This window comes from Melanotaenia boesemani, chromosome 2, assembly GCF_017639745.1.
Source record: "Melanotaenia boesemani isolate fMelBoe1 chromosome 2, fMelBoe1.pri, whole genome shotgun sequence".
In the NCBI taxonomy this organism is placed as follows: Eukaryota; Metazoa; Chordata; class Actinopteri; order Atheriniformes; family Melanotaeniidae; genus Melanotaenia; species Melanotaenia boesemani.
Window position 1 is genome coordinate 39,381,471 of NC_055683.1, and position 27,688 is coordinate 39,409,158.

General features: G+C 40.1%; 3 protein-coding genes across 6 annotated transcripts in view; 2 read left to right on the top strand and 1 right to left on the bottom strand.

Annotated features, from left to right (window-relative positions):
* LOC121628328 (NACHT, LRR and PYD domains-containing protein 3-like) overlaps positions 1–27,688 on the top strand; it is a 329,827-nt gene that overhangs the window by 28,149 nt on the left and 273,990 nt on the right. The window lies entirely within an intron of this gene.
* LOC121651582 lies at positions 1,855–11,811 on the top strand. Of its 4 annotated transcripts, none has more exons than XM_042003923.1 (8): positions 1,855–1,911; positions 2,999–3,075; positions 4,462–4,656; positions 5,990–6,152; positions 8,098–8,337; positions 9,328–9,395; positions 9,615–9,658; positions 10,821–11,811. In XM_042003923.1, the coding sequence occupies exons 3-8, from the start codon at positions 4,462–4,464 to the stop codon at positions 10,870–10,872; spliced, it is 762 nt and encodes a 253-aa protein (XP_041859857.1). In that variant the 5' UTR covers positions 1,855–1,911; positions 2,999–3,075; the 3' UTR covers positions 10,873–11,811. The 4 variants fall into 4 exon arrangements, with proteins under 4 accessions (XP_041859857.1, XP_041859838.1, XP_041859847.1 ...); XM_042003904.1 differs by lacking the exon at positions 1,855–1,911 and having other exon boundaries at positions 2,812–3,075; positions 10,821–10,881; positions 11,169–11,809; XM_042003913.1 differs by lacking the exon at positions 1,855–1,911 and having other exon boundaries at positions 2,812–3,075; positions 10,821–10,881; positions 11,172–11,809.
* On the bottom strand, positions 12,592–15,466 carry LOC121651601. The gene is made up of 8 exons (XM_042003934.1): positions 15,414–15,466; positions 15,245–15,336; positions 14,782–14,899; positions 14,588–14,689; positions 13,736–13,912; positions 13,420–13,630; positions 13,210–13,276; positions 12,592–12,859 (listed from the first exon to the last, which is right to left on the bottom strand). Exons 1-8 carry the CDS (start codon positions 15,424–15,426, stop codon positions 12,815–12,817), a joined length of 825 nt encoding a protein of 274 aa, XP_041859868.1. The 5' UTR covers positions 15,427–15,466; the 3' UTR covers positions 12,592–12,814.

Genomic DNA, 27,688 nt, shown 5'->3' on the forward strand with positions numbered 1-27,688 from the left:
GTTCTGCTCTACTGGAAGTTATTGTTCTGCCATCATGTTACACCACACAATACACCCCTTTGGAACAACCGATGCATCCTATGGAATAGAAAATCAATGTTCTTAAGAACTCGGATGGAAAGGGAATCTGGTCTATCACCCACCTAATGGACGATACAGGTGAACTATTAAATGATCCAGATTCCTGGAATTAACTGAAATTTCACTGCACAATTCAAGAGTATAATAAAGTTAAAAGCAGTTCCCATTACTGTGAGAAGAATGATCCAACAAACCAGGGAGCGTTCTGATATTCCAGTAGAACTGAAGCCGCTCTGGATCAGCGGCGACACTTGAACAGTTTGACTTCAATAACAGATTCATTGGAAACGGCTTAACAGCCACTATGACCCTTTCCACTTAAAAAGAAAGGACATTCTTAAGGACGATGATACAGAAACATCAGGAAAAGAAGGAAAAGATATTTGTCTCATCCACTTCTACCTACAACTAAAGAAGTGTCTTTTAAAATCCTAAATGGAAGATTCCCATCACACAACTTCCTACATGAGAAATTTAACTTGGAGAACAACTCATGTGGATTCTGTGAGACAGAAATGGAAATAACAGAACTTATTTTTCTACTGCAAACAAGCGTAAGAAGTCTTTCAAAGTGGCTTCACTCAGAAAATATCCCAGCGCCCCTCTGAATATGTGCTGAGTCACTGCTGGAACATTAAAGGAGAAGAACTTGGAATTTCTTGGGAATAACTTGATCTGCTGGCCAAACATTTTATTCATAGATGTAAATCTGCCAGAACTAAACCCACTTTAATGGTTGAAGAATGAAGTGAAAATCTTCTCAGAATGTCTTTGTAGAAAATGAAAAGAAGACAAAGACTTCTTTCCTGGATGGACTTGTTCATGTTACTAGGCTGAGACCCACCTGCTGTTTGTTCTTAATCCCCTTTCTGTTCTCCTTCATGTTATTCCTCTGAGTTCAAGAGCCGCCTTAACACATAGAACACGGATAACATGGATATAGTGGCTTTTCCCACATGTTTGTAGACATGTTGTAAAGCAATAAAGCTTTATTAAAAGCAGCTTGTTTTCTGCTTCCAGACAGTAAACATGTTGGAAAGAAGGTGAGAACGATGTTCTGTGCAGAACAACTCATGAAATGAACATAGAAGGAAGAACATCGTTACTTAGTTTGAACCAAAGAAAAAAATGAGGCACTTTTGTCAATCTTTATATTTTAGGAGGAAAATTCCACATCCATAAAAGTACATTTCACAATCCAACAGCAGCATTTAAGCTGTTTCTGATTGAAGCTGATTTTTACTTTAAGTCTCTAAAACTGGTTTCTAATCAGAAATGCAGATCAATAATTAATATTCATTCACAGCTTTTCAGCCAATAAACTCTCACAAATACTATTATTATATATAGAATATTATGAAGTCTGTCACGCCAGTTTTTCTTTCATTTCTATTTCTATTTGTTTACTTTCTATACTTTATTTTATTTTCTACTTTATTTTTCCTCTTCGTTCCGTTTCTTTCTTCATGTGCATCTTGTACAAACTGGACTGGATTTACTTTCACTGTCTGTTTATTGTTTGTCAGGTTTGAATAAAGCATAAAAACAATGAAGACACAAAGCCAATAATGTGAGACAGGTCCAGTTTCTCTGAACATCTGATGACGTTCAGCTTTAGTTTCACAGCAGTTCTCTCAGAGTTTCTGTCATACGTGTTGTTTTCTGCAGCCTGTCAGGATGTCTGATCACAGAGGAAGGCTGTGCTTCTCTGGCCTCAGCTCTGACCTCCAACCCCTCCCATCTGAGAGAGCTGGACCTGAGATACAACCATCCAGGAGACTCAGGAGTGAAGCTGCTGATGGCTGCACTGAAGGATCCACACAGACTCAGGTATGGAGAGGCTGCTGCAGCCACACAATGTCTGATAGAGGAGGAAGATCTGCAGACATTTTCTCTGTCCTTCACTCAGTCCTGCTTCATGCTGGATATGAGTGTTATATGAACCATCACACATGTAGGAGCCTTTTTCCTTTGCTCACAGCAGATATGTGAGTAGGAGAGTCTCCAAGGAGAACATCTGCAGGAACAACAGTGATAACTGTCTGTTGCTCAGAGTTTCTTCAGTCTGGAAACATCTCTGCAGGTTAAAGGGACATTCTGTCATAGAAACATCTTTTCTGTCCTCTGACCCTGGATCAGACACAGAGATGCTCCAGGAAATGTTAGCTTAGCTTAGCTTAGCACAGATATTTATAAAAGCGTGTGAACAGTCATGTTCTTGTAAAGTTCTCTTTAGAAATCAGTCCATGTGGAAATGTGCACGTGTTGATCAGACCTGTATTCCTACCTCTGTATAGACACATTTAAACACATGATGGATGAAAAGCTTCCCATGAATGATGATGCTCAGTGATTCTCCCACTTACTGGAGGCTCCTGATGCTGAACCACAGCAACAGACCCACAACATGAATTTAGATGAGACACATATAGAGCAGGAAGTATTCTGGTCCCTGAAGACTCCTTCCCTCTAGATTCTTTCATTCATGTCGTCTTCTGTTGGTGCCGCTGCTCCGTGCAACGTCACACATGAGTGTCGTTGCAGTTTTTATCACTTTCCTTCAATTAGCTGCACACAGCTGATCACAATGATGGAGACAGTCAGTGGAGCCCCTCCCCCTGATCTGATCTGAAAAGAGGAGTTAGACAGGAAAACACAAGTTCTTTACTTCTTCATGCTCCTGAAGTCTGGCTTAGTGTTTGATGATCTGGACTCATAATGAGGACATGAATGAAAATGACTGAGAGAGTCACTGGATTTCTGTCCAGACTTTGTCACTTTACACTCAATATTCACTCAGCAGTCACATGACTTAAATGTAGGCGGTTTTAGCCAACAAGCCCTCCAAATCATACGACCCCATTGTACGTTTGTACATGCCCTCGAATATGGCTCATGGTAACGTTTCTTACATTAGCGCTCCTACTGGTGACAGGAGAGCATTGCGGATTGCGGGGGTTTGCCGCGACATCGACGCCAGTTGGAGTAATTAAGGTAAGCACAGTAAATATGTTTTAACATTTAAGAACAAAAGAACACGTTTTGATATAGTTTCGCCATCTAGTGTAGTATCTTCAATTAGTACGCAATATACAATTAACGTCATAAGGGCTACGTTCATTTACAACAACTAGCCAAACGTAAATTTATTTTTAAAGTCAGCGCCTTTTTTGTTGTTTGGCCCTCCAGTGTATTAACTAGAATTACTAGGCGATATAAAATTAAAGTTATAAGAGCAAACGTTTAACAGCAATAACAACAACTAGCCAAAAGTATCTATTTTTCTTTTTTAAAAGTTAGCTAGCTTGCTAGCATAACAGCTATGTAAATATGACGTTTTTAGAAGGTTTAAGGTCTCTCGCAGGTGAAAGATGGAAAAGAGAGACAGATATGACAGATGTACATTGATGACTCCAAGCCGATTTTGAAATGTCATTATCACACTTTACATATTTAATTTCCCAATCAGTACATATTGTCCTAAAGAGAAAGTGTGTATTGAAATTATTGAGTAATATATTATTTTAAAATTGCCCTATGCCAAAAATCAAGCATAAAATTTTTCTGAGAGCTTTACCTCTGACAGGTCAAAGTGATCATTAGATCACTTAAAATTGTGACACTGTGTGCTGCAAAATAATTATTTTCTTAATAATGTAAAATATTTATCATCCTGTCCAAAACACTGTGTTAAGTAAAAAATTTAAAAACTTAAGAAGGGTGAAATCCTTTCCAAAAGCAATAAAGTCAAGATTTGATGGATGACAAAAGTTTCAGCAACATCTGACGCTGGACTGACAATTGTCATGTACTCATTAATTCTATAACAAGCATTAATTCTTAATTTCAGACCTCTTCTATGCTTATCTTCCTCTACGAGACTATCACGACTATAGTTTGCATGTGTTGACTTGATAAAACTGATTAGTATAGCACTTTGCTTTGAAAACCATGATGTTGGGTACTGTGTTGATAAGATTTTATAAAACATATGACCCTGACCTGTGTCAACAAAATATAAGTGGGTAAAAGACATCCTTATCCTCATGACAGTTCTTTTTGCACAACTACTCATTCAGTGCTGAATGTTGCACAGCTTATGTAGCACGCTGCACATTATGTACATAGATTACTTTACTTACTTATATTTTACCTATAGTTTATATTATGTTTACTCTTTTGCATGCTCTTCTTAATTTAGTCTTTCTATATACTTTGAATATTTATGGCATTCGGTGTGGACGGCAAAGTAAGAATTTCACTGTACAGGGAAACCTGTTTCCTTACTGTGCATGTGACAATAAACGCTTTGAATCTTTGAATCTTATCCCCTGATAACATGTTTGCTTTTCTTATTCCTATTTGTGGTTCTTTCCCCAGATGCCTACACAAAAAGAGTGTGTGATATGCCATAGTGCAATTGGGGTGGCCAGAAAGACCTGCCAGCACTGTGGTGGCAAGCAGCCATATAAGGACAGGCTGGAGAGACAGAAGCAGAAAATAACAGAGGACTGGAAAGAACGGCAGAAAAAAAACTGCAGCATCAACAAAGTCTATGATGCAACTAATTTATTGGTAAGATTTTTTTCTTTCAGATTGTTATAAAATACTAAATAAAAAAATATCTGATATTGGCATACACATTGCTATATTGCTGTTACTCCACTGACCCTTTCAGCATTCTAACATTTGTTTTTTGACGTACGTTCATTGTGCATGAAATCCTGAGTTCCCAATGTATGTAATACATTGTAAGCTACATTATATTTCTGTAATACCACATTTGATTTCAGTGAAAAGAAAATCACTAAGTGAACAAAGCATATAAAGATTTTGCACACCCTGTACTAATAAAGCATGCATTTTTAAGCAAATTAGGATATTTTCAGTTTTGCATTCGTCAGTGTGCACACTTTGGTTTTAAACTCCACAGACCCCTGGTTTTAGGTTTGTTTAATGCTGTTTTATTATTTTAACTGAATCAACATGTACATGTTCCACAAGAATGGTAAATGGACTGTACTTACGTAGCGCCTTTCTACTCGTGTGAGCACTCTAAGTGCTTTACACTACTTGTCCCACACGTTAACACAGTCAGACATTTATGGGGAGGAGGAGCTTACCCATCAGGGTATGATATATCAGGGAAGGATTCATTCACTTTCATACAGAGACTGACACAAGGATACAGAAGCACATGGACTGTTGGAGACGGGAATCAAACCACCAACCGTCTGATTGGTGGTCGACCTGCTCTACTACTCAGACACAGCCACCCAAGCAAAGGGCAAAGTGGGACTATTGCGCCATTATTCTCTATGAATGGCACAGTTCCTAAATGGGAGGGTGGGGGAGGGTGATTGTTCTTCTTCCTCTGTCCTGCCACCAGAACCAACCGAACCAGTACGCTGTGGGTGTCCCTTTTTGTGTAAAAGGTTGAGCTGCCATGTTGCTTTATGTTTACTTTAGATTTATGTTATAAATCCATGAGGTTATTATAAAGGTCAGCTCTATTTGTCATTAGAAAAGAGCAGAGGAGCAGCAGAATCAATTGTTGTGGTGCAGAGAAATGCACCACACATTGAAGTGGCACTCTGATGATCATACCTAGTTCAGTGTAAATAGATAAAGGCGATGTGAAGAGGGAGCTTAGTTGCTTGCTGTGTTATTACATGATCTCTGTGTAAAAAGGAGCTCCCTTGTTTCAAAACAGCATGTACTGAAAACAGTGAGAGCAGAGAGGGGAGAGATGAATAAGATCATTTTTTAGACAAAGAAAATCAGAAATAGTCTTTGTATGCAAAGTAATACACCACACAAATTTGACCACAGTTGACTATACAACATTCATCTGACTTAACATGTTTCTAATTTTCAGTCTTAAAAATTTGTGTCAACTTTGTTCCAGCTCCACAAATGGGAGCTTTTAGAGAGGCATCCCGTCCTCCTCCTCGCCAGGAGAACCTCCAGTGGCTTTGTAGCAGAGTGCCTTTGTCCTTGGCCATTGGACACAGAGGATGCAAGGGATGCACTTGTCACAATAAAGAAGATTTATGAGAGTCTTCTCAATGGTAATGTACACAAATGTTCATGTCATATTTACACTCAATCCACAGTGAATTCAGGATGAATTTAAAAAGAAGAAATACACACATTTGTTCATATCAAAGTAAAGTTAATATTTCGCCTTTCAACTGTGTCCACGCTGACTAATTGAACATCTACTCTTGATTTATCCCATTGTGGCAAAATGCCTCTTTGAATGGTAGCTACAAGTTTTTCTCTAAACACATGGCAGGTACCGCTAACCTTTTCTGTCCTCAGATAAGATCCCAAGACAAAGGACATGAATTTAGGTTGTGGTGCATGAACATTTTTACTGCATGATCAAAACCAAGGAGCAACATCACTCAAGGCACAATGTCTCCAGCACTCTGAATCATTCTCATACATTCATGTGAATAGTTTAGGGTAAAATTGTAATATCATATTGTAAATATTTCTTCATCATATCTTAGTTGGCATCTTTTACTCTGTGCTCAACAAACATCATGCACTTTTTGCATCTCTCCTTTGCACTCTGGTAGGTTTGCAGCAGTAGTGTGTTACTGGTACTGCTATCCCTTGTTTTAATGATATTTAGTCATACAAACTTAAAGTGAAACTGTTCAACACAGTAGCAGTAACAGAGTCACAGCACAAAGTAGCAGATGTCACACTTTAATTTTATTAGATACAATACATGCAATACATGTATGTAAGTCAGATGACTTGGAGTGACAAGACAATGTTGGAGGAATTAAAGTCAAAGTGAAAAACAAAAAAGAAGTTGGTGCACTATGTGTTGCCTGTAGATGTCCACATAATGGCACTTTGGCTGCTCCGTCTTGTTCCTTTGCTCCCATACTGTGAGATGCATTTTTCACAAATTATTAGGTAAGTTCTAACACCTTTATTAAAAAAGGTAGGAACATTATCTCACTGTGGCATCCCTATTCTCTGACAGTGTCTGACAGAGGCATGGCTCAGCCCAGAAACAAGGATATAGTGACCAAAGGGGCCTTTAAGACTTGCTGACTGTCCCTTTTATTTAAAACTACAAAAAGCGGAGTGCTGAACAATTGTGTCTGTGCCTCTGTCTGTCTCTCTGTTGTATTTATCTGCACTTCCTCTGGTCCTGCAGATACAACAGAGGGAGGAAACAGTACAACTCAGGGGACTCAAGGCCTCTACATACTCCGCGAGAAGCAAGAAATTTGTTCTTGTTCTCGAGGCTGCAAAACCGAGAAAAAAGTTCTTGTTCGGCAGGGCATGTCATCCTCCGCAAGAAGCAGCGCGAGACGAGGCGGGGATTACTGCGGGGGGGCTCGTCTGTGTCTCTCTGTGCAACGAGCCGGTTGACCCGCTTATTTTTTATTTTACATGAAAATTGTTCGGTGACAGTGCAGGACTGTGCACGCGGCAGTATCCGTGTCTTTATGTACCGTGTGTTGGAAACGTTTTTTTACTTTCTCTCAGCCTCGATCAGCTGTTTGTGAAAGCTGTTCACATGTCCGACCAATCACGCAACACTTCTCTGAGCCCCTCAAAAAGCATAGTTTGGCCAGCTCGATGTGGCAAGAACTGTTCTCATTCACGTCCGGACCCCCCGCCATCGAGAACAAAGTTCTCGCTTCTCGTGGAGTATGTAGAGGCCTTCAGTCCCCATTAGATTAGCACTTGGTGAATGCAGATCTCTGGGAAGGCCAAATATTCACTGTGTATCATCTACATCCATATCATTGCTTGTTCTTGTGAAACTTTTTCCTGTATGTCCCTAGTGGAGACTTGCAGACATTTAACATTAAGGTGTGAGTAAGAATATGATTTAAATGAAGCAACAAATCAAACTGTCAATTATTTCTTTGTGCATCTTCAATAGACTTTTGAAAGTAGAGCCTTTGATATATGTATGTTTTTTTTTTGCAACTGCTTAAGCCAATATTCACAAAAATTCATGTTTGTTCTTCCCAAAAGTGACGGTGACAACCAGGACGATGGAGACTCCAGCACAGACCAGTGATGGTCCTGCTACAGGCAGCTCCTTTACCCCACCCGTGTCCACCCCGCCTGTGTCCATCCCGCCTGTGTCCACCCCCTGTGCTCCTCCTGTGTCCATCCCGCCTGTGTCCACCCCGCCTGTTTCCACCTCCCTTACTCCACCAGTGTCTGGCCTCCAGAAGAAAAGAAAATTATGTAGGAATGCAGACATTAGTGGTATGTACAGTATGTCTGTTTTTCTGTGAATCCAAACTGTTTGAATCAACTTTGTCAATCAATTTCAGTGAGATCAGGCTCATTCCATCCTTTTCTCAGATGAAGGAACGGGGTCTGCCTCAATGTGACTTGAAATACATCTCTATAAATGATTGCAAAATGCTACAGTTATTGTACAGCAAGTTATTGAATGATAATATACTAGCTCAGCATAGTTCTTTGGGGGTAAAATGAAAGACGAGTAAGGTATAATCAAGATATCCTTACAGTATTTCTAAGCTTAACACACACATGTTCATGTTTACATGCTGAGAATTTTTGGCCGCTGTGATCATTCCTCATGTTCTTACTATTAATAAAACATTCCTCTGTAATATGACAGTAGTGTAGCTAAAATAACTAAAATGTGAGCAGCCAAAAAAAAATAGTTTCCCAAACGTTTCAGAACTTTAAAGGATGCTCTCACATATGCATGACAGTTCAACAAGCTACAAAATGATGCACTGTTGTATTTTAGTAGTGGTCAGATATGAAATCAAAGTATTTTCCAGTTACAATCTTTGTAGTGCAGAATACTCATGATTCTGGTTTAGCCACCCATGAAAAGTGCTACCTAGGAAAATGTACCCCAGATTGTTCTGAACCATAAACTATCATAAAATAATGATAATAAAAAATGATAATCATAGTAACCAATGATTTCCTCGTCGTCAACATGTAATTATTGTTGAAAGGCTTCAAAAATCATTACATTAATAATTAAAAAAAAAAAATCATGGGCAAATGTCCTTATCTCCAAAATGTGCTCCTTCCATGTCATGTTACTGTTACATAATTGAAAACAGGTCCTGTTCAGATATCAGTTACCAATCATTTTTGTTATTAGAAGTGTTAGCATTATTTAGAACTTTTTCCTCATGGCAATATCAAGATGTGAACAGAGAATAAGATGTCTGTTAAGAATTATTACCATCTTTTCATTCATTTCAGAATGCCCCATTTATCAAGGTCTAAGCGTTTTCCCCTACAAAAGGATTCTAAAGCAAAGACTCAGAGAGGTTTGTTCCAAGACATAAGAAATTACTGATGATGAAAATAACTCTTTGGAACCATACCCTGTAATTGTCTGCACAGAAATACGTCAAGGTGCTTTGTTTAAAAGAGGATGGCAATCTTTAGTCATATTACACTTTTTATTTGACATTACTTGTGCTTCAGGTTGTATTTGCTGTCCATTTTTCATTTTTGTCACTAATTTTACTTTGTGTCTTGTTAAGGGTTGTGTCGAGGTGTTGGTGGAGTGGCAACCTTGCTCTGGATGGTGTGTATGTTATCTGAAGTTTATTGTACTGATGGGGATTGGGTTAGGGAAACAAATATTTTTATCAACTTAATCTTCAATTATAAGCAACTGCAAAGTCTTCTCATCAAGCATTCCACAGAGAGGTCAAATACTGTTTGGGCAGTGTAGTGTATTGTATTTAAATTAAAATACAAAATGAAAATTTAATTGTTTGGTTGAACTGACAGAATCGTGTTCACCTGTGACCAGTCTACATGTTGAAGTTAATTTGGGCAACATACTGAACCAGTTGCCCAATTCCAAATCCAGTTGGTTCTGATGGCGTAGCCCCCAGTGTGTGACTGTGGGTGGATGGATATTCTGGTAGATGGTAGCCTCAGGCTGTGTGCATGGGGCGAATAGTCACTTGCTTTGCAAAACACATTGCATAGTCATCAAGACTTGAAAAGAGCTTTGGTGAGGGTTGTGTTTAATGAAACATCGCTCCACATTTTAAGGAATTGCCTGAACATAAGAGACCAGATTGTTAGAGATGCACCGATTGCAAAATTCTTGGCCGATACCGATTTCCGGTTTTTGAGGGGGTCTGACCGGCCAAAACCGGTTTTACCGATACCGATTTTCTATCTAAGAAATCATTATAATCATACAATAGACACCATATTTACTTGTTGTTCCATAAGTCTTAGGCGTTGATCCTCCACGGCTTACTTTAGACTTACAAGCATTACACATAGCCTGTTTCGGTTCGTCCTGGCACACGGTAAAATATGTCCAGATCAACGACATCTTTGTTTTGCTTTGGTTCAGTTTTGAGCTGTCCGCGTTGAGCTGCTGCGCATGCGTGTCAGCGTGACCGGCCAAAAACCGGAAATGACGACAGTGACCGGCCGGTCACCGATTGGGCCGATTGGATAGAAAACCGGCCTTTTTGATCGGCGGCCGATTGACCGGTGCATCTCTACAGATTGTGAGACTTCTGAAAAATGGACGAGGTTGCAAGATCATTGGTAGTATGCTTGGGTATTTTGACGATAATAAGAATAACAACAAGAAAGAATTAATATATAACTGGAGACTCCATGCCTCATTAAAAGTAGTTCAGTATCAGCATGGTACATATTTCAAATGTTAGAATGTGAAAGTGATATTTTTTACGGTATCTCTGTCTGTCTTACAGTGGAGCAAAGTGGAAAAACTCCTGGGAGCCCAAAGACAACATTCTTCCTTAAAAAAAAATGGTAAAATTGTGTTTGTTGTGTTATGTGACACAAATTTGTTTTGGTAAGTTGTTTGTTTTCTGTTGTTGGGAAGGTAATAAACATATTGTTTTACTTTCAAACACTTTGTCATTGTGTTATATTATTGTTGGATGCATTTCATGTAATTCTGGGAAGCATCAGCATGCAAATGAACATAGCTTCTCTCTTAAATCTGTCTGCAAACAGCGCACATCTTTCATCTCTCTGCCTCTCTCTCTCTGCCACTCTCTCTTTTTCTCTCTCTCTCTCTACCTCCCTCCCACTAGCAGCTCCCCCAGGTCAGGGCAACGAGAGAAACCCATGATGGCGGAGAGAAAGAGAAGTCAAGGAAAGAAGGAAGTTATCATATGAAGAGCAGCACTTCAGTATTCATATCTGGCTAAATGTGTGATAAAATATTTTAAAATAACATACGTGCTGCTGGCTGTGTTCTTTCTGATACATAAATCATTAAATATAATGAAATATTGACCTTGGAACCTTGATTTCAGAATTCAAACAATGTGCTTTATGCACAGTTAGGGAACATAAGGGAGCTCCATGTTTCCACTCTTTCATTACTGGGTGAACTGATTAATTCAGGTGTGTCTAGCCATTGCTGTTGTGATGGCTGAGGTTGAGCACACCCGGATTAATCAGTTCATCCAGTAATGAAAGACAGGAATCAAAGGAGCTGCCTTAAGTTCAGGAAGTAGTGGAGCTGTGCATAGAGCCCACTGAGCCTCTAAATGGCTCTAGAAATCTTAATCTGGGCAAGGCTATGACCATGAAGTATTAAAATCAAACCTTTGTCATAGGACTAATTGAAATACATAAATGGAAAGGTCTTGACCTGTGGAGCAACAAACGTCAGCATGAAGATTCTAAATGGCTCCTGCTTGAAATATTGACCTTTGAACCTTAATTATTTACATAGAATGGTTAGCATTATGGTGATAATGGGGAAATAATCGATGTAAACTGGTCAAAAATTAGAAGTATGATGGTGCATAGGTCAGTCATCAATATGTTAAACACATCTGGTTGGCAAATATCTGTGAAAATGTCTTTTTCTGATTTTATCCACGTTGGCCTTGAAAAGGGTGCAAGAAACTATACCTGGAAGGGGCTGGCTTGGAGCAAAGATGAAAAATTTACTTTGTCGTAGGATAACAATGAAGACATCACTGGAAAGGTCTCAACCTAGATAGTAACATATATCAGTATGAAAACTGTGCAAGGTTCCTTCTCCTCAGGAGTGACCTTTGAACCTTGAAAATGTGACATTTTTGAAGGCTTACAGAACAGGAACAAAAAGTGTTACAGATATGGGGTCAACTGTTTTGGAAAGGTCTTGACCTCCACTATCATAACCGAAGGTAATCCAACAGGGGGCGCCACTGTGTTGAGTTAAAACCCATAAAAAACATAATTTAACCCTCTAAACAACAAGAAATCTCAAATTTGATTACAAATACATGTTTTCCACCCTCAAAAACCCACGGAGAACCTACAATCTTCCTTGTAATCTTACCACATAATAGGGAAAACAGTTCAGAACTACAAAACATGTGGCGCACCACGCTTCTCCATATTGCAATTCTGTACAAATTGTAGTTCCTTAAGTATTCTTCCGGGTTAGGTTTAGGGTTGTCACATTAGGGTTTCGAAATTATCTATGTACTCATTTTTCAACATAAAAACTCAAACTACATCGTATATTTTTGTATTTTGATTAATTTGCTGACATGAAAACATTTACATGAACATTAAATAATGCTATTTTAGCACTTATTCCAGTCGCTCTGTTTCGCAGTCTACAGAGGGTATGTTCAATGGCAGAACGGATTCAGCAACGTTTCAAAACAGAACTTCGGGGCTCGTAACTTGGATCTATTTTTGTTGTTGAGTAAAAAAGTGGTTTAAAGTTTGTTTAAATATAATGTGGCTTCCTACCGAGAGGGTGCTCCATACAAGTTAATCAATCAGATCGCTTAATAATAAACGTGTTAGCTAAACGTTGCCGCTTGTGAACATGCTACAAGGGTGCAAAGACACACCAGAAATATAGCGTCTCTGTCCCCATTCTTCCTTGTGTAGTTTGTATCGATGTCGTCGCCAATTCGCCTGTACAACATGTAGACTATGCTTAATTTTCCTTTTTGTTATTGTGCAAATGAACTCAAACTTGAGATGTTTTTAAATTTAACAGATGGATTTAAAACAAGACACAGTAGATGTGGAGTAAACTGGCATGTATTTATTCCAGATGTAACTGTTTACATGTACACATTTCATAGAAAATAAAATAACAATAACTTCTCCTCCAGACATATTCAGCATGTAATAACTGCATGACCCACACATGTCCAAATGTATTGATGCCAGGGGCGGACTGGCCATTGGGAATACCAGGAGTTTTCCAAGTGGTCCGACACAGCCAGAGAGCGAGAAAGAAAAAACAAAAGTTTCAGAGAAATTGCTCATACGTTCAGTCATCTGTGGCAGCTGATGCACAACCTGCTCTATGTGATGTACTACATTTCTTCATCTGAAAGTTCTGAACTGCTGTAATCCTCTTCAAAGTCCTCCAGATCTTCTTCCAACACGGTAAAAACACCGGGGTCTGTGTCTACACGGGCATAGGTGCTGGTGACAGCACTCAGTTTCTTCTGAAGAATGTCTTTCTTCTGTAGAAGACAGCAGTGCAGTCCCCTGTATCCAGCCTCTGTCATATCTGTAGGAGTAGCTTGAGTGAAAATTGAAGAATGAAATTTAAAAATAGGCAGATAAAGTTGGAAACAGGTAATGCCATGGTCCTTTTAGAATATAATAGAATATTTGTAGAACATACTATGGTTCTTGATGTTCTCTTCAGTGTGATGGAGGAGGTTGTCCAGTTTGTCCAATGCCTTTCTCAGGTACTGATAATGTTGAGTCATCTCCTTCACAAGGATTGGTTTCTCCTCTTCCATGCGCCTGACCAGCATGACCTGGTCAAAAAGTCGCCTCTTCAAACGGAGACTCACCACTATTTTGAAAAAAAAAAAAGAACAGATGGGAATCAATCAAAACTTTTCAATATGTTCTACCAGAATTTTCAGTATTGATCATTGTGTGGCCCACTAATTTTTAATGGGCTCTATGCACAACTCCACTACTTCCTGAACTTAAGGGAGCTCCTTTGTTTCCTGTCTTTCATTATTAGACAGACTGATTAATCCAGGTGTGCCCGACCTCATTAAATGGCCAGACACACCTGGATTAATCAGTTCATCCAGTACTGAAAGACAGGAAACAAAGGAGCTGCCTTAAGTTCTTGAAGTAGTGGAGTTGTGCATAGAGCCCATTGGTCGTCTTATACCAATATCCACAGCTTAATATTAACATGAACACACTTATACCTACTACTTAGATTAATGGTCACCAACAAGCACACAAATGGTACCACTTTGCTTACCATCTCCTTGTGCCTCCCAAGGGAGAACGACTTCATCAGAGAGACTGCATGCTGCTTCTGAGTCAATTTTGTCTTCATCGGCAGCAACTGTGTTGTATTGGACGATCTTCTCTCTGAGTTTCTTTTTGAGCTCACCCAGTCTCCTCCGTTTCCGTTGCCTCGTTTGATTGCTGTCTGTTATATTAAAAAAGTATTAGTAAGAACAACAAACAAGCATTAGTTGTTAAGTGATGCAAAACTAAATACCATTTTGTCGGTAGAGATCATGCTTCTTCCTTCTGAGGGAATAGATGATCTCATCAATCTCTCTCTGGAGCTCTTCCTGGCTACTATGAGCACCATGTTTCCCTTGAAAAACACAAATAAGCAGAGATGGAAAACCAAACGTAGCCAAATGAATGACAGTACCAATCTGACACACCGGCAACCGTGTTACATACCAGTGGCTGCCCACTGCTTCACATCCTCAATCCACTGTTCTGTGTCCTCCAAAGTGATGTTGAGGTCATGCTGGAGATGCTGAAGATTTGCTGCTTCCTTTTCTGCTCTCTGTGTAATCTATTTATGTTTTCAGAAGAAAAAATACAATGCAAGAATAATTTTTATTCAATTGTCTATCTGCTGTTGAAAAACGCTCAATACTTTTCAGTCTACATGTCAAAGTATTCTTGGAAAAGATATTGAACCCCATATTGCTGTGTGTGTGAATGATAATCTGATGAGCAGGTGGCACATTGTACAGTAGCCTCAGCCACCTGTGTATGAATGTGTGAATGAGGTGAATGTTGATTAGCCTTGTAAAACGTTTAGGTTGGTTAAAAACACTATAAAGTTTTGCTATGTAAATGCTTGAAATGACAAATGTAAATGTTAAAATACCAAAATACAGTGTAGACGTCTTACTTTAACAAATCGCTTCGCCAGTGTCTTGTGTAGACTCTCCACCTTCCTGTTGTTCCATCCCATGGCAAGCATTGTTATCATATCGGCTCTCCCTGTAAAATAGAGAATATGTCAATTCAAGCAGTGTCAAAGCATGCCTTTTTTTAATTTTTATTTTTTTTAAACCAACCTGACTTGGTCATGTATTTTGTGGTCAGAGCTGCCCTTGAGAGAAAGCTGTTCACTTGCCCCACCTCCTCACCAACAGTATTTCCTGCACCATCCTGGTTTCTGCCACCCCACCTCACCTGCTCGAAAATAAAACAAACAAACACACAAATATATGCACGAGTTATAAACTTTCTGTATTTACTTTCTTTCCTACACACCAGATATACTGTATCTGATCAATATGTGGACTGACTGTTCTCACATGATTTATAGTAATGAATTTGGTCAGACTTGGAATTTTTCTAGTGTGAAAAGAAACTTTTAACTTGCACACTGTACCTCACATTTGCCAGTGTGAGCCTTGGCATGCATTACAGACAGAAAAGGCCTCATCTCTGTCAGTGGTTGGAGCTCTGACAACTTCTCTGCCATCTTCTCCAAGTATGGCCAATACCTGTAATGAGAAAACCACTTAAGTGTTTGGGGTGCATACTGACATAATGATAAGGAGACAAATCGGGGGAGGTCATCAGTAAAAACTCTATTACCAACCACAGACAAACATGTAGCAAAATAAATGCTAATGCTAATAATACCTTGTATCTGCTGGACACAGAGGTGATACCAAATAAGCCATATCAACTTTCTACAGCCATAATGTCCCAAAGGTATGATTTTAGGCCTGTTGTGCCAAGCTAAAATGAGTTAATACAGTGTAAAAAACCGATTCAAGCTTCAGGTATGGTAAGGGTTAAGATCACCTGCAAGTGAGGTCCATACAAAAGAATTTGATGTTTGCAGCCTGAGCCAACTCCTTCTGCAGGAACAGTGGGTAAGCATAAATTTCTCCACGGTAGTGATTCAAGCCTTGTAGCAAGATTCCGTGTCTGCAAACGGCAATTTCCAGGCCCTTCTCGTCCACCTTGGCCCTGGACTTCTGGGAGGTTTCTCGCCCTGCAGTAAAAGTTGCCGGCCCACATACATCATGACCAGTTCTCTGAAAGGAGACAAACTGTTACATGTAGCCCGGAGACAAGTAAAAAATAAAGACGAAGGGGTAGGTGGTTGGATAAAACCTTACAATCGTCATCTGGCTTCTTGTCTGATCCACAAAGGCAGACACTTGGGCATCTTGTGCAATGAACAGGCCATCAAAAAGAGATTGTTCATCTGTCCTGTTAAATAAGAGGAATTTCCTTATTTTATTACAACCTTTATGTCACCTGTGGAAATGAAAGCTGAAAGTTGGCATAAAGCGAGTAGTTAAATATTGGTTTACTGTAAGGGTAAAGCTGTTGGGTGTGGATTAGGGCTATGGAACGGATACAAAAAGTTCCCGAACAAATTAATGGATTGTTGTCATGGAACTGTGATATTACAACCACGTTATGAACAGGGCTATAATACATCTGACCAAGTGTAAAAATATCTATATCTATATCCATTTACTACATCAAATGTGGCCTGAAAGTATCAACTAAAGAGTAATGCTGAACATTCAAGGCTTTTCTACATAGTTACTTTGAATGTGTTATATTTTAGGATTATAATCATGAATTACAATATTGCAATAATGTGGTTATAAACATTGTTTTCTGACTGTCCAGAAAGATTTTCAAATTAGAATAATAATTTTAGATGCCATGAATGATGGAATATGAATTGTATGTACATTGAAATATATTTTTCTTAGCAATGAGGTTCATTATAGTTAATGAAATGAATGAAATGAAATGAAATGAAATGAAATGAATGAAATGAAATGAAAAATACTTTATTAATCCCAAAGGGAAATTCAATATTGTAGTAGTAGTAATTTTTTAGTAAAACAATCACATTAATTAATTAAGGGCTTTGTTCTTCAGCCTGATAGCTGCTGGAAGGAAGGATCTTCTGTATCTCTCTGTCTTGCATCGGACTTGAACAAGCCTCCCACTGAACACACTCTGTTGTTTCGTCACGGCGTTGTGTAGAGGGTGTGAAGGATCTTCCATTATCTTCGTCAGCTTGTACAGAATTCTTTTTTTGATGATCAACTCCAGCGGCTCCAGAGTTACTCCAAGCACAGAACCGGCTTTCTTGATCAGTTTGTTAATTCTTTTCAAGTCTCTGGTTCTGATGCCGCTGCCCCAGCAGATTGCTGCAAAGCTGATTGCACTTTCAACAACAGACCTGTAGAACATTTGCAACATTTTGGTGCAGACGTTAAAAGATCTCAGCTTCCTTAAGAAGTAGAGTCTGCTCTGACCTTTCTTGTAAATGTACTCAGTGTTGCTTTTCCACTCAAGTCTGTTGTCCAGCTGAACTCCAAGGTACTTGTATTCCTCCACCACCTCCACCTCCTCTCCCATGATGGAAACACTTCTATGTGTGTTCTTGTTCCTCCTGAAGTCAACAATCATCTCCTTTGTTTTCTTGGTATTCAAGATGAGATGATTGTCACCGCACCATTTCACAAACTGACCGACCAGTTCTCTGTACTCTGCTTCTTGTCCATCACTGATACACCCAACAACTGCTGAGTCATCAGAGTATTTCTGCAGATGACAGAACTCAGAGTTGTACTGGAAGTCTGAGGTGTACAGCGTGAATAGAAATGGTGAAAGTACAGTCCCTTGTGGTGTTCCAGTGCAGTTGACCACCATCTCAGACACACAACCTTTCAGTCTCACAAACTGTGGTCTGTTTGTGAGGTAGTCGTAAATCCAGGTGGTTGTGGAGGGATCCACCTGGAATTTCTGCAGCTTCTCACGCAGCAGAGCAGGCTGAATCGTATTAAAAGCACTTGAGAAATCAAAGAACATGACCCTCAAAGTGCTGCCTGACTGGTCCAGATGAGAGTGGGCTCTCTGAAGCAGGTATATGATGGCATCTTCAACCCCAAGCCCATTACGGTATGCAAACTGTAATGGGTCCTGAAAGGTGTTCACCTGCTTGCTGAGGTGAGCCAGTAAGAGTCTCTCCAGGACTTTCATGACGTGAGATGTCAGGGCGACTGGTCTGTAGTCTTTTGGTTCAGCTGGTTGTGGTTTTTTAGGCACTGGAACAAGGCAGGATGTTTTCCACAGCACCGGGATTCTTCTCTGGCTCAGGCTGGTGTTGAACAGGTGCTGGAGAATCGGACATAGCTGTTTTGAGCAGGTCTTGAGAACTCTGGGACTGACACCATCTGGACCTGCAGCCTTGTTCTGGTTCAGTTTCACCAGTTGTTGCATGATTTGGTTACAGGAGACAGACAGAGTGGAGGTGGAGGCAGAGGAGGTTTCAGGAAGTCCTGATGTGGAGGGAGATGAGGTTGTGTCAAGGTCCTTGACTGAGCTGCAGGGTGACAGAGTGGAGGTGTGACAGGAAAGCTGTGGGCTCATGGAGGGTGTGTGGCTAGTTGGGATTGAAGCAGGAGGTGAGCTAAACCTATTGAAGAACATGTTCAGTTCATTCGCTCTGTCCAGACCTCCATCAGTCTGATCCTCCTTTATCCCGAAAGCCAGTGATCTTCTTCATTCCTGACCACACATCCCTCACATTGTTTTTCTGAAGCTTACTTTCCAACTTCTTCCTGTAGTCCTCCTTGCACTTCTTCATTTGTGTTTTAAGTTGTTTTTGTGTGGACTTCAATAACTCCCTGTCTCCATCCCTAAAAGCTTTCTTTTTGATGTTCAGCAGCTTTTTCAGGTCACTGGTGATCCAGGGTTTGTTGTTGGGGAAGCACCTCACTGTTCTTGTTGGAACGGTGCTGTCCACACAGAAGTTAATATAATCTGTCACACACTCAGTCAAGGCATTGATGTCATCTCCATGAGGTTCACATAGGACGTTCCAGTCTGTAGCCTCGAAGCATCCTCTCAGAGCATCTTCAGCTTCATTAGACCAGGTTCTAATAGCCTTTCTAATGACTGGTTGTTGCTGAACGATGGGCTTGTAGGAGGAGGAGAGAAGAACTAGGTTATGGTCTGACCTTCCTAAAGGTGGCAGGGCAAAGGAGCTGTATGCATTTTTAATATTTGCATAAAAATAAGTCCAACGTTTTGTTTTCTCTGGTGGAGCAGCTGACAAACTGTTGGAAAGTTGGTAGAGTTGCAGAGAGGGAGATGTTGTTAAAATCTCCAGAGATCGCCACAAATGCGTTTGGATGTTGTGTTTGAAGCCTGGCCACTACAGAGTTAATGACATCACAGGCTGCGTCTGGAGCGGTACCAGGTAATATATATACCGCTACCAGAATAACGCATGTGAACTCTCTGGGTAAATAATACGGGCGGAGACTCACAGCTAGCAGTTCAATGTCTCTATTGCAGATCTTCTCTTTAACAGTGACATGTTCAGGATGACACCAGCGCTGGTTTACCAGCACCGCAATTCCACCTCCCTTCAGCTTCCCGCTGAGTTGTTTATTGCGGTCTGCACGGACCGTCCTGAAGCCGTGTACAGACGCATTACAGTCTGTGATGTGTTCATGCAGCCATGTCTCGGTGAAGCACATAATACTGCACTCTCTGTATTCTTTAAGAGACCTGGTTAGCACCTGAAGTTCATCAATTTTATTAACTAGCGATCTCACGTTTCCCATAACAACCGTTGGAAGAAACGGTTTGAATCGCCACCGTTTTTCTCTCTGCCTCGCTCCTGCCCTGCATCCTCTTCTCTTTCTTTTCAACTCCGTTGGGATTTGAAGTGTTGTTTCACTGATAATCTTGAGTTTGGAGAGTTTTATCAGTTGATCCCGATGGTAAACAAGTCTCGTTGCCATGGAGACTCACAATAACAAGTGTTGCAAAAAAGAAAAAATATTCAGAAAAATCTCCCGTATAGCACAGCCTCTGACCAGCGCGAAAAATCTACCCGAACAGACACAGATTGACAGCTGATGTCTTAAAAAAGACGGCTATATTGCAAAAAATCACAAGTTAAAAACAGAGCTACCACAATTGCTGCTGCCACCTAGCGGCGCATTCTAGAATATATATATTATGTATATGTATATGTATTATGTATATATATATATATACAGAATATATCAATTACAAAGATTAGTCTGCTAACCCTTTGGATTTCTTGAAGCGGTACTGCTTTCTGTTACCATCTGCAGCTATGGCAAGCATGTCTGGTTTGCAGGCAGGGCACTTGAAGGGCTCAACCTGACACAGATGCTCTTTCTTCCAGTTGCAGAAGGCAAATCCACGATACACCCTGTGGAATGTATCACCACATATACTGCCATTCTGAAAACGAGGATGGTATTATTTTGGTTAATTGGTAAATTAAAAACTTTGCAGTTTGGAATTCAAATTTTCGAATTACAAGAGTTCTTACCCGTCCTGTGCAATGTGCCCGATGTTCAAGCATTCTTATAAATGCTTTTTTGGACGTAGCTGGGCTGGCCAACTTCATCTGTTCAAATGATGCAAAGACATCAAATTTGAACAGCATTTGGCAGCTTGCTGTTGCTGGCCAGTATCGGCTACTAATCAGGTCACTGATCCCTGGGGTCCACTTGCAGGAGCAATGTGGGCAATACACAGCAGGCAGACAAAGATTGTATGGACCTGAAAAAAAAAACAAAAAAAACAAAACAACATATACCGTTTCAAAAGTATCCTTACAAAACAGGACAAAGTGATAATAGTAAGCCATCATCGGCCTGTGATGGTATCCAGAGAGTAGAGGGAAGTGTCAACATGCCATTGATAGTCACCAAGACAGTCTGCTTTCCTGGAGAGATGGTATACTCTTGGTCTGGGCCACAGGAGCAGATTTGTGTTGGTGGAAGAATCGGCAGCATACATACTATAGTTATGAAAATGTCAGAAAAAAATACCAGTATTCAAATAAAAAATTTTAACAGTTACAGAAAACTTCAGACATGGGTCATATTATACCACTGTATATGCAGTAGATTTTATGGACTAATACATTTTTTTAAACACACCTTGTTCAACCAGTTCACAATGACCGCTTTCATCCATCTTCACTAAGGATGTGGGAGGAATGTGTTTATAAAAATGGTCAATCATGACTTCTCTGTCATGAAATACATTTTTTTTGTGGACAATTGAGTCACATCCTGCGCAGAGAAACTGAACTCCTGAGGGAACACAGTCCAAGCACCTGACCACAGCCTTGACTGTTTTGCACTTTTGACAGCAATGCTGGGGAACTCTTTCTGCGGCCAGCATACAACTCAGGAGCTCTGGCACTGCAGCCTTGAATTTTCTCTCTGTGGTCAGCTGCCTCTTGGTCCACACAGACATGCTGGTTGTCTCCTAAACTTCTGCTGATGCAGGGACGGTGACCGAACTCAGCAGGTCTCTCAGTGTTTGAAGATGGTTATCTAAATTGATAGAGTATAAAAAAATGTAAAAAGGACAGCCATAAGAATATTTTTTAATAAAACAAAAAAAATCTATATAGCTTTTTCACAGCTATTGCATTATATACATGGCTGCTACAGTACATACAATATTCAGATGCCTATAAGTACTTAATGTTTTCCAAACTAGAAGATCAAGTTTGACTCTATTTGAGCTGACAGAATTCAATATGCATACCAAGATTTGTGACCTCTTGAGGAACTTCATCCATCTGCGAGGTCTCAACTTCTGGCACCTCCATAGTGCGCCTGTGTTTAACTACAAAGACGAAAGAAAAGTTAATACTGACCAACAGTATCAACTTATAATCAGAACTATAATATTTTGCTGACCAGATCGATTCTTTCTGATGAATTTTGGTACTATGTACCCATTATGGTCCCTCGTCCTCCAGGAAACATTGGAGCCTCCGGTTCCCTTCTGTTTCCTTTTCTTTGATGGCTAAAAGTAAGAAAGAAAAAAAAGTGTGCACAAAATTTTTTTCAGAGAAAATTTGGTAAGAACAATCACAGAGAAAAATATCTAAAAAAATCTTACCTTTTTGGCTTCCAACTCATCTGCCAACGCTTTCCCCTCCTCAAGCCACTGTCTAAAGTTCTCAGATGCCATTTTGAGACAGACAAAGGGAAGGAGAAATAAAAAAAAGAAGGATGGAAAAAGTCAAAGTAGAAAGATGTAGAGGGAAAGACAGAAACACGACCACAAAAAGCAAAAGCTAAGAGAGAAAGAGAAACTAGTAGAAGAAATGAAAAACTGGTTCTTAGAAGAACCGTTGGATTGCACAGAAATTGACTGATGTTCAAAAGACCTGAAAAACAGAAACAACATCAAACAAAACAGGTGAACTAGGATTAGTTGTGCAACTACTACTGTCTTCTGTTTGTTGCCACTGAAATGAACATTTAGCTAAATGCAAAGTGAATAACCACAAACAAGTCTACGGGGATTAAGTTGTGCATACAAAAGTAAAAGAAAAGTAGATTAATTAAACAAGAGTCTGTATCAACTGGTTATGGACTGTCAAAGACTGATCCTTGACCACTGATGGGGTTCTGACATGTTAGCCATTAAATCAGCAATAACAATTAACATGGACCTGATTCTGAACTGTAAATCCAGCTAGTGCTGCACCTGCAATTTTCTTTCACATTTTCGACCCTTATTGAAGGGATGGGTTTATAGAATTTAAGTCAGACACAAAATGGTCAAAATACAGTTTGAATACAGGACAACATTGTTTACTGCGGACAGAAATGGCAATACAGCTTACAGAATCTGCTTGGTCATAGAATTTAGTTTAACCCCATTGACAAAAAGTTATCTCTCTTTAACACTTATCAAGTCTATATCACCTTCTGCTAATAATGGCTCGGTAAAACAGTAACGTCAGTGTGTTATTGGTCAAGATAATTATGTTTTGAGCTACGCACCTTCAGATTTGCATGTTATTTGAGGTGGACCGGTCATTAAGCTAACTAGCTCGAACATTAGCTTGTAAGCTAACGTTATCATCTTATTGGTAAAATCCTGTCTTTTCTATTATTCACAACTGATCAGCAACTGAAACATCAAATTAAACAAACTCGGATACGTAAGAGTTACAAGTAATAGCTTACTTTAATATAAAATATCAGCAGAGCTATACCTGATATTAAGTCAGGACACTTTAGTTAGCTAAAAACTAGCCACTTCCGCTAACTAAAATCTCCTGGACTCACATAAACGCGATCAATGAGTCATTAATTTTTATGGATTTAGCCATTTTATCACATATTATACCGTGTAGAAACCATTTTTCTTAGACAGATGAAAGTAATATCAAGTAAAACTCCTTTAAATATAAACGTGTCGGACTTACCAATGCTACAACGTTCAATCAGGAAATGATGAAATTGGTGATGAAGGTCAAGGTTCATTTGGTGACGTCTTTCCTGAGACACAAGCCTGCCGATATTTACTCGACCGCTAGAGGTCGCTAAACTTTAAAACGTAAAAGGTGGTCGTAATTCGGCGCTGGTACAAACGACCTATGTGGTCGTTTTTCAGAGGAGGACAGTCTCATTTTTTCCAAGTTCATCACTTCATGTCTCAGTTTGTGACAAATGTCAAATTTCCAGGTTTCTACAGAGATCCACCAATCATGTTTTCAAGGGAGTTTGTAACTTTTTTAAAGGCATCAGTCCTCCTTCATTCAGCCTGGTTGAGTTAGAGACAGGCTGCTCTGCTGACTCTACTTATTCTGATTAAAACACGTGGAACAAATTATGAACTTAAAATGATGGTTTCATTGTGGATGAGAATAAAGTTGACCTGGGAGTTTGAGGGTCTTGTTAAGTATTTTAGCTGTTACTGGGATTGATTTCTTCTCGGTTGGGATATCTGAGGTTTCTCCAGGTATCTGTTGGCGCCACTTCTCCAGTGTGGGGGACACAGCCCCCAGTGCTCCGATGACCACTGGTACTACTGTTGCCTTCACCTTTCATGCTTTCTCCAGCTCTTTCTTGAGTCCTTGGTATTTCTCCAGTTTCTTTTGTTCCTTTGTCCTGATATTTCCATCATTGGGGATGGTTCCATCCATCACTACGGCTTTCCTTTGCTGCTCATCCATGATCACAATGTCCGGTTGGCTGGCCACCACCATTTTGTCGGTCTGTATCTGGAAGTCCCACAGTATCTTAACCCTCTCATTCTCCACCATATTGGGAGGTGTAGATCTAAGATCCTGCCTGGTGTGGTAGACCTGATATTCTGTTTGGTGTGGTCATTTTGTGCTCCTTCCTGGTACAAATTCATTATCCTTACCCATGCATACCCAAGAAAACTGATAAAAAATTTTTTTAAATAAGTTCCACTGTAGTGGACACTATGCATTAAATGGTAAACTGTTAAATTAAATAAGGAAGTCATCGTCGTTAAGCTCTATTAAATTGAATAAGTTTGACTAGAAATTATTGATTATTTCTTGTCAATGGCAACATGTGAAAATGAGCAGGATTAACTTACTTAAACAACTTATCTTGATTATTTAGCATTATTAAATAAAAAGAAATAGCCCTACAATTAAACTGCGTTCATCCAGTTATGAGAGTGTTTCTGAAAAGTTCTGTTTGTAAAGCACCTTACACCTATTACAGAATCTGAACCAATACTTTATATTTTCCGAGAGGTTCCGGATGTGGGACCAGTTACTGGTGCTGGTAAGTCCATGTGGTGTAAGATGCCTGAATCAGAGACAATCACACAAACACCTTCCACAGGTTTTCTATTAGTCATTATTAAATACTAATTTTAAACTCTCAGTTTGATGAATCCTAACCTGAGAGTTTCCAGTTTGCAGTCTGGACTCTTCAGTCCACCACACAGCTTCTTCAGTCCTGAGTCCTGCAGGTCGTTGTTACTCAGGTCCAGTTCTGTCAGACTGGAGGACTGGGAGCTGAGGACTGAGGACAGAGGTCCACAGCTTGTCTCTGAGAGACCACACGCACTCAGCCTGGAGAGAAAGTTATGGAGAAAAACACAAATAATATATGTGACAAAGTAATCAGCCCTCAGGGTGGACACAGACTGAAGGACCACCTGTAGAGAAAATCAGGTTTCTAACCTCATCGTGTCCATGTGGTGGGTTTTAATGCTCAAAGACATCATGAGTGAACAAGGATTCAGCATGGCGGCTGAGGATTTCCTGAGAATCAGTGACAGTTTGAAAATTCGATTCATACAGTAGTAGGACTGAATGTGTAATAGGACCAAGTGTTTATAAGTTTAGGGAGGACAAATAGATGATGGCCTGTATATTTACTGCAGTTTATAAACTCACTTCGCACTGCCAATACAGCCCACTGCCGAATGAAATGATCTGAGACAGATGAGTTGTTGGTAGCAGGCATCACGGCCTGTCAGAAACATTACAGATGGACAGTGAATTGACCATGGAAAAAGCAGTTACTGCAGTAAGACAACATGAGGAAATTAAAAGACAGCAACCTCTGTTGCGAGAGAAAAATACCACAGAGAAAGAAAAAGAAATTCAAAACAATTCGATTCAAAAAGAATTTTCACAAAGAACACCAAACAGGAAAGTCTGCCTATGGAAAGGGACAGACAGATTTACAGAAAGGACAGAAAAGTTACAGAAGATGTGGAAAAACACCAGTTCACTCCTTGAATAATTGTGCAGCACGTGAAGCAGAGTGCAGAAAAAGCAGAAAAAGAGGACATTTTGCAGCTGTTTGTCGATCAGGTAGAGTGGGAGCAGTACTTGAAGAAGAGAGTGACAGCACTCTTTGCCTGGGGGTAGTATCTGCAGGGAACAAACCATTGACATGGAAAAAGACTATTTAAGTGATTGGTCAAGACATTTCCTTCAAGTTGGAAACCGGTGCTGAGGTTACAGTAATTCCAACATCTGTCTACTTAACAAAACAGCACGGCCCAACAACCAAAGCAATGATACCATTGTGTCGGCCCAGCAGCAAACCTCTAAAGGTGTAAAGTCAGTTTCATGGGTTTTGGAACATAAGGGTAGGAGTATGCAATCAGTGTAGGTGGTACAAAAACTTCTTTGTTTGGGTTTTCAGCAATCACAGACCTGCAGCTAATGCATCTTGTCGACACTGTCAGCAAAGACCTGTAAGCTGAAATGAAAAAGCAGTACCACAGTGTCTTTACAGGTCTGGGCTGCCTAAGAAGAGAAAACAAAATGAAGCTGAGGGAGATTGCCAAGAATTGTTGCTGCTAAGATGGGTACCTCTCCCACTGAATGACAAAGTAAAAGCAGAGCATGACAGAATGGTGAACATGGAGGTAATCATGCCAATAGAGATGTCCACAGATTGGTGGGCAGGAATGGTGGTGGCAATGAAGTCAGGTGGGAAAATCAAAATATGCTCTGATATGACCCATCTAAATGAGTTCTTCTCCGGTGAAAGACACATTCTACTAGCAGTAGATGAAACTCTGGCCAAACTCACAGGTGCAAACACCTTTACAAAGTTGGATGCCACAGCTGGAATATAGCAGATACCCCTGCACCCAGATTCAATCCCATTGACTACATTTATCACCCCTTTTAGGAGATACTGTTATAGAAGGTCCCTATTAGGAAGTTCCTCTGCACCAGAACACCTTCAAAGACAGCTAATGCAGATTAACTGTGTGTCATGCAGTTGACTTTCTAGTCTTCAGGGTAACCAGAGAACAGTATGACCACAGACTACATATAGTGTTACAGGGGCTCCAGGAAGAGGGCCTAACACTTAATAATGACCAGTGTCAGTTTGCTGGCCACAAAGTCAAGTTTCTTGTCCATGTAGTCAGTGCCCAGGGGATTGAAGCAGACCCAGTGAAAGTCAGGGCAATCAAAGAGATGCTTGTGCCCAAGGATGCAGCAGATGTCAAAAGATTTGTGGGCATTGTGAACTATGTGGGAAAGTTCTCACCACGCATTGCAGAGCTCACACAACCACTCTCAGACCTACTGAAGACAATGACTGGGTATAGGGGAGCACACAGCAGAGAGTGTTTGATGAAATGCATAATGAACTGTCAATGAACCCACAGTCCTGGTGCAATATTGTATGAACAGAGAGACAAAGGTTGCTGCAGATGCTTCCTCCTTTGAGCTAGGCGTTTTATATCAAAAGCAGCCATCAAGGGAATGGCTCCCTCTAGCTTTCATTTCCTCGCAGCAAGTCAGACACAGAGCGCAGATATGTCCAAATAGAAAAAGAACCACTTGCACTGACAAGGGATGTGAACATTTTAAGTCATACTTAGTGGGCATGAACTTTTTGATAGAAATAGATCACAAGTCCGGTGCCCAGCTCCTTGCTAAGGATCTACCACCACACATTTTGAGATTCAGGCTATGTCTGCTGTACTTCACATAAAAGACTGAGTAGGTAACTGGAAAGAAACTGATCACGGT

Excerpts from the sequence above, each read along its gene's own strand:
- LOC121651601 (XM_042003934.1), bottom strand. Across the intron at positions 14,900-15,244 it reads TGGCGAAGCGATTTGTTAAA|ATTACACAGAGAGCAGAAAA; the intron begins GTAAGACGTCTA and ends AAACATAAATAG. Across the intron at positions 13,913-14,587 it reads TGATCTCTACCGACAAAATG|TGGTGAGTCTCCGTTTGAAG; the intron begins GTATTTAGTTTT and ends TTTTCAAAATAG.
- LOC121651582 (XM_042003895.1), top strand. The coding sequence starts at position 2,977 with ATGGTAACGTTTCTTACATTAGCGCTCCTACTGGTGACAGGAGAGCAT. Across the intron at positions 8,338-9,327 it reads TAGGAATGCAGACATTAGTG|AATGCCCCATTTATCAAGGT; the intron begins GTATGTACAGTA and ends CATTCATTTCAG. Across the intron at positions 9,396-9,614 it reads TAAAGCAAAGACTCAGAGAG|GGTTGTGTCGAGGTGTTGGT; the intron begins GTTTGTTCCAAG and ends TGTCTTGTTAAG.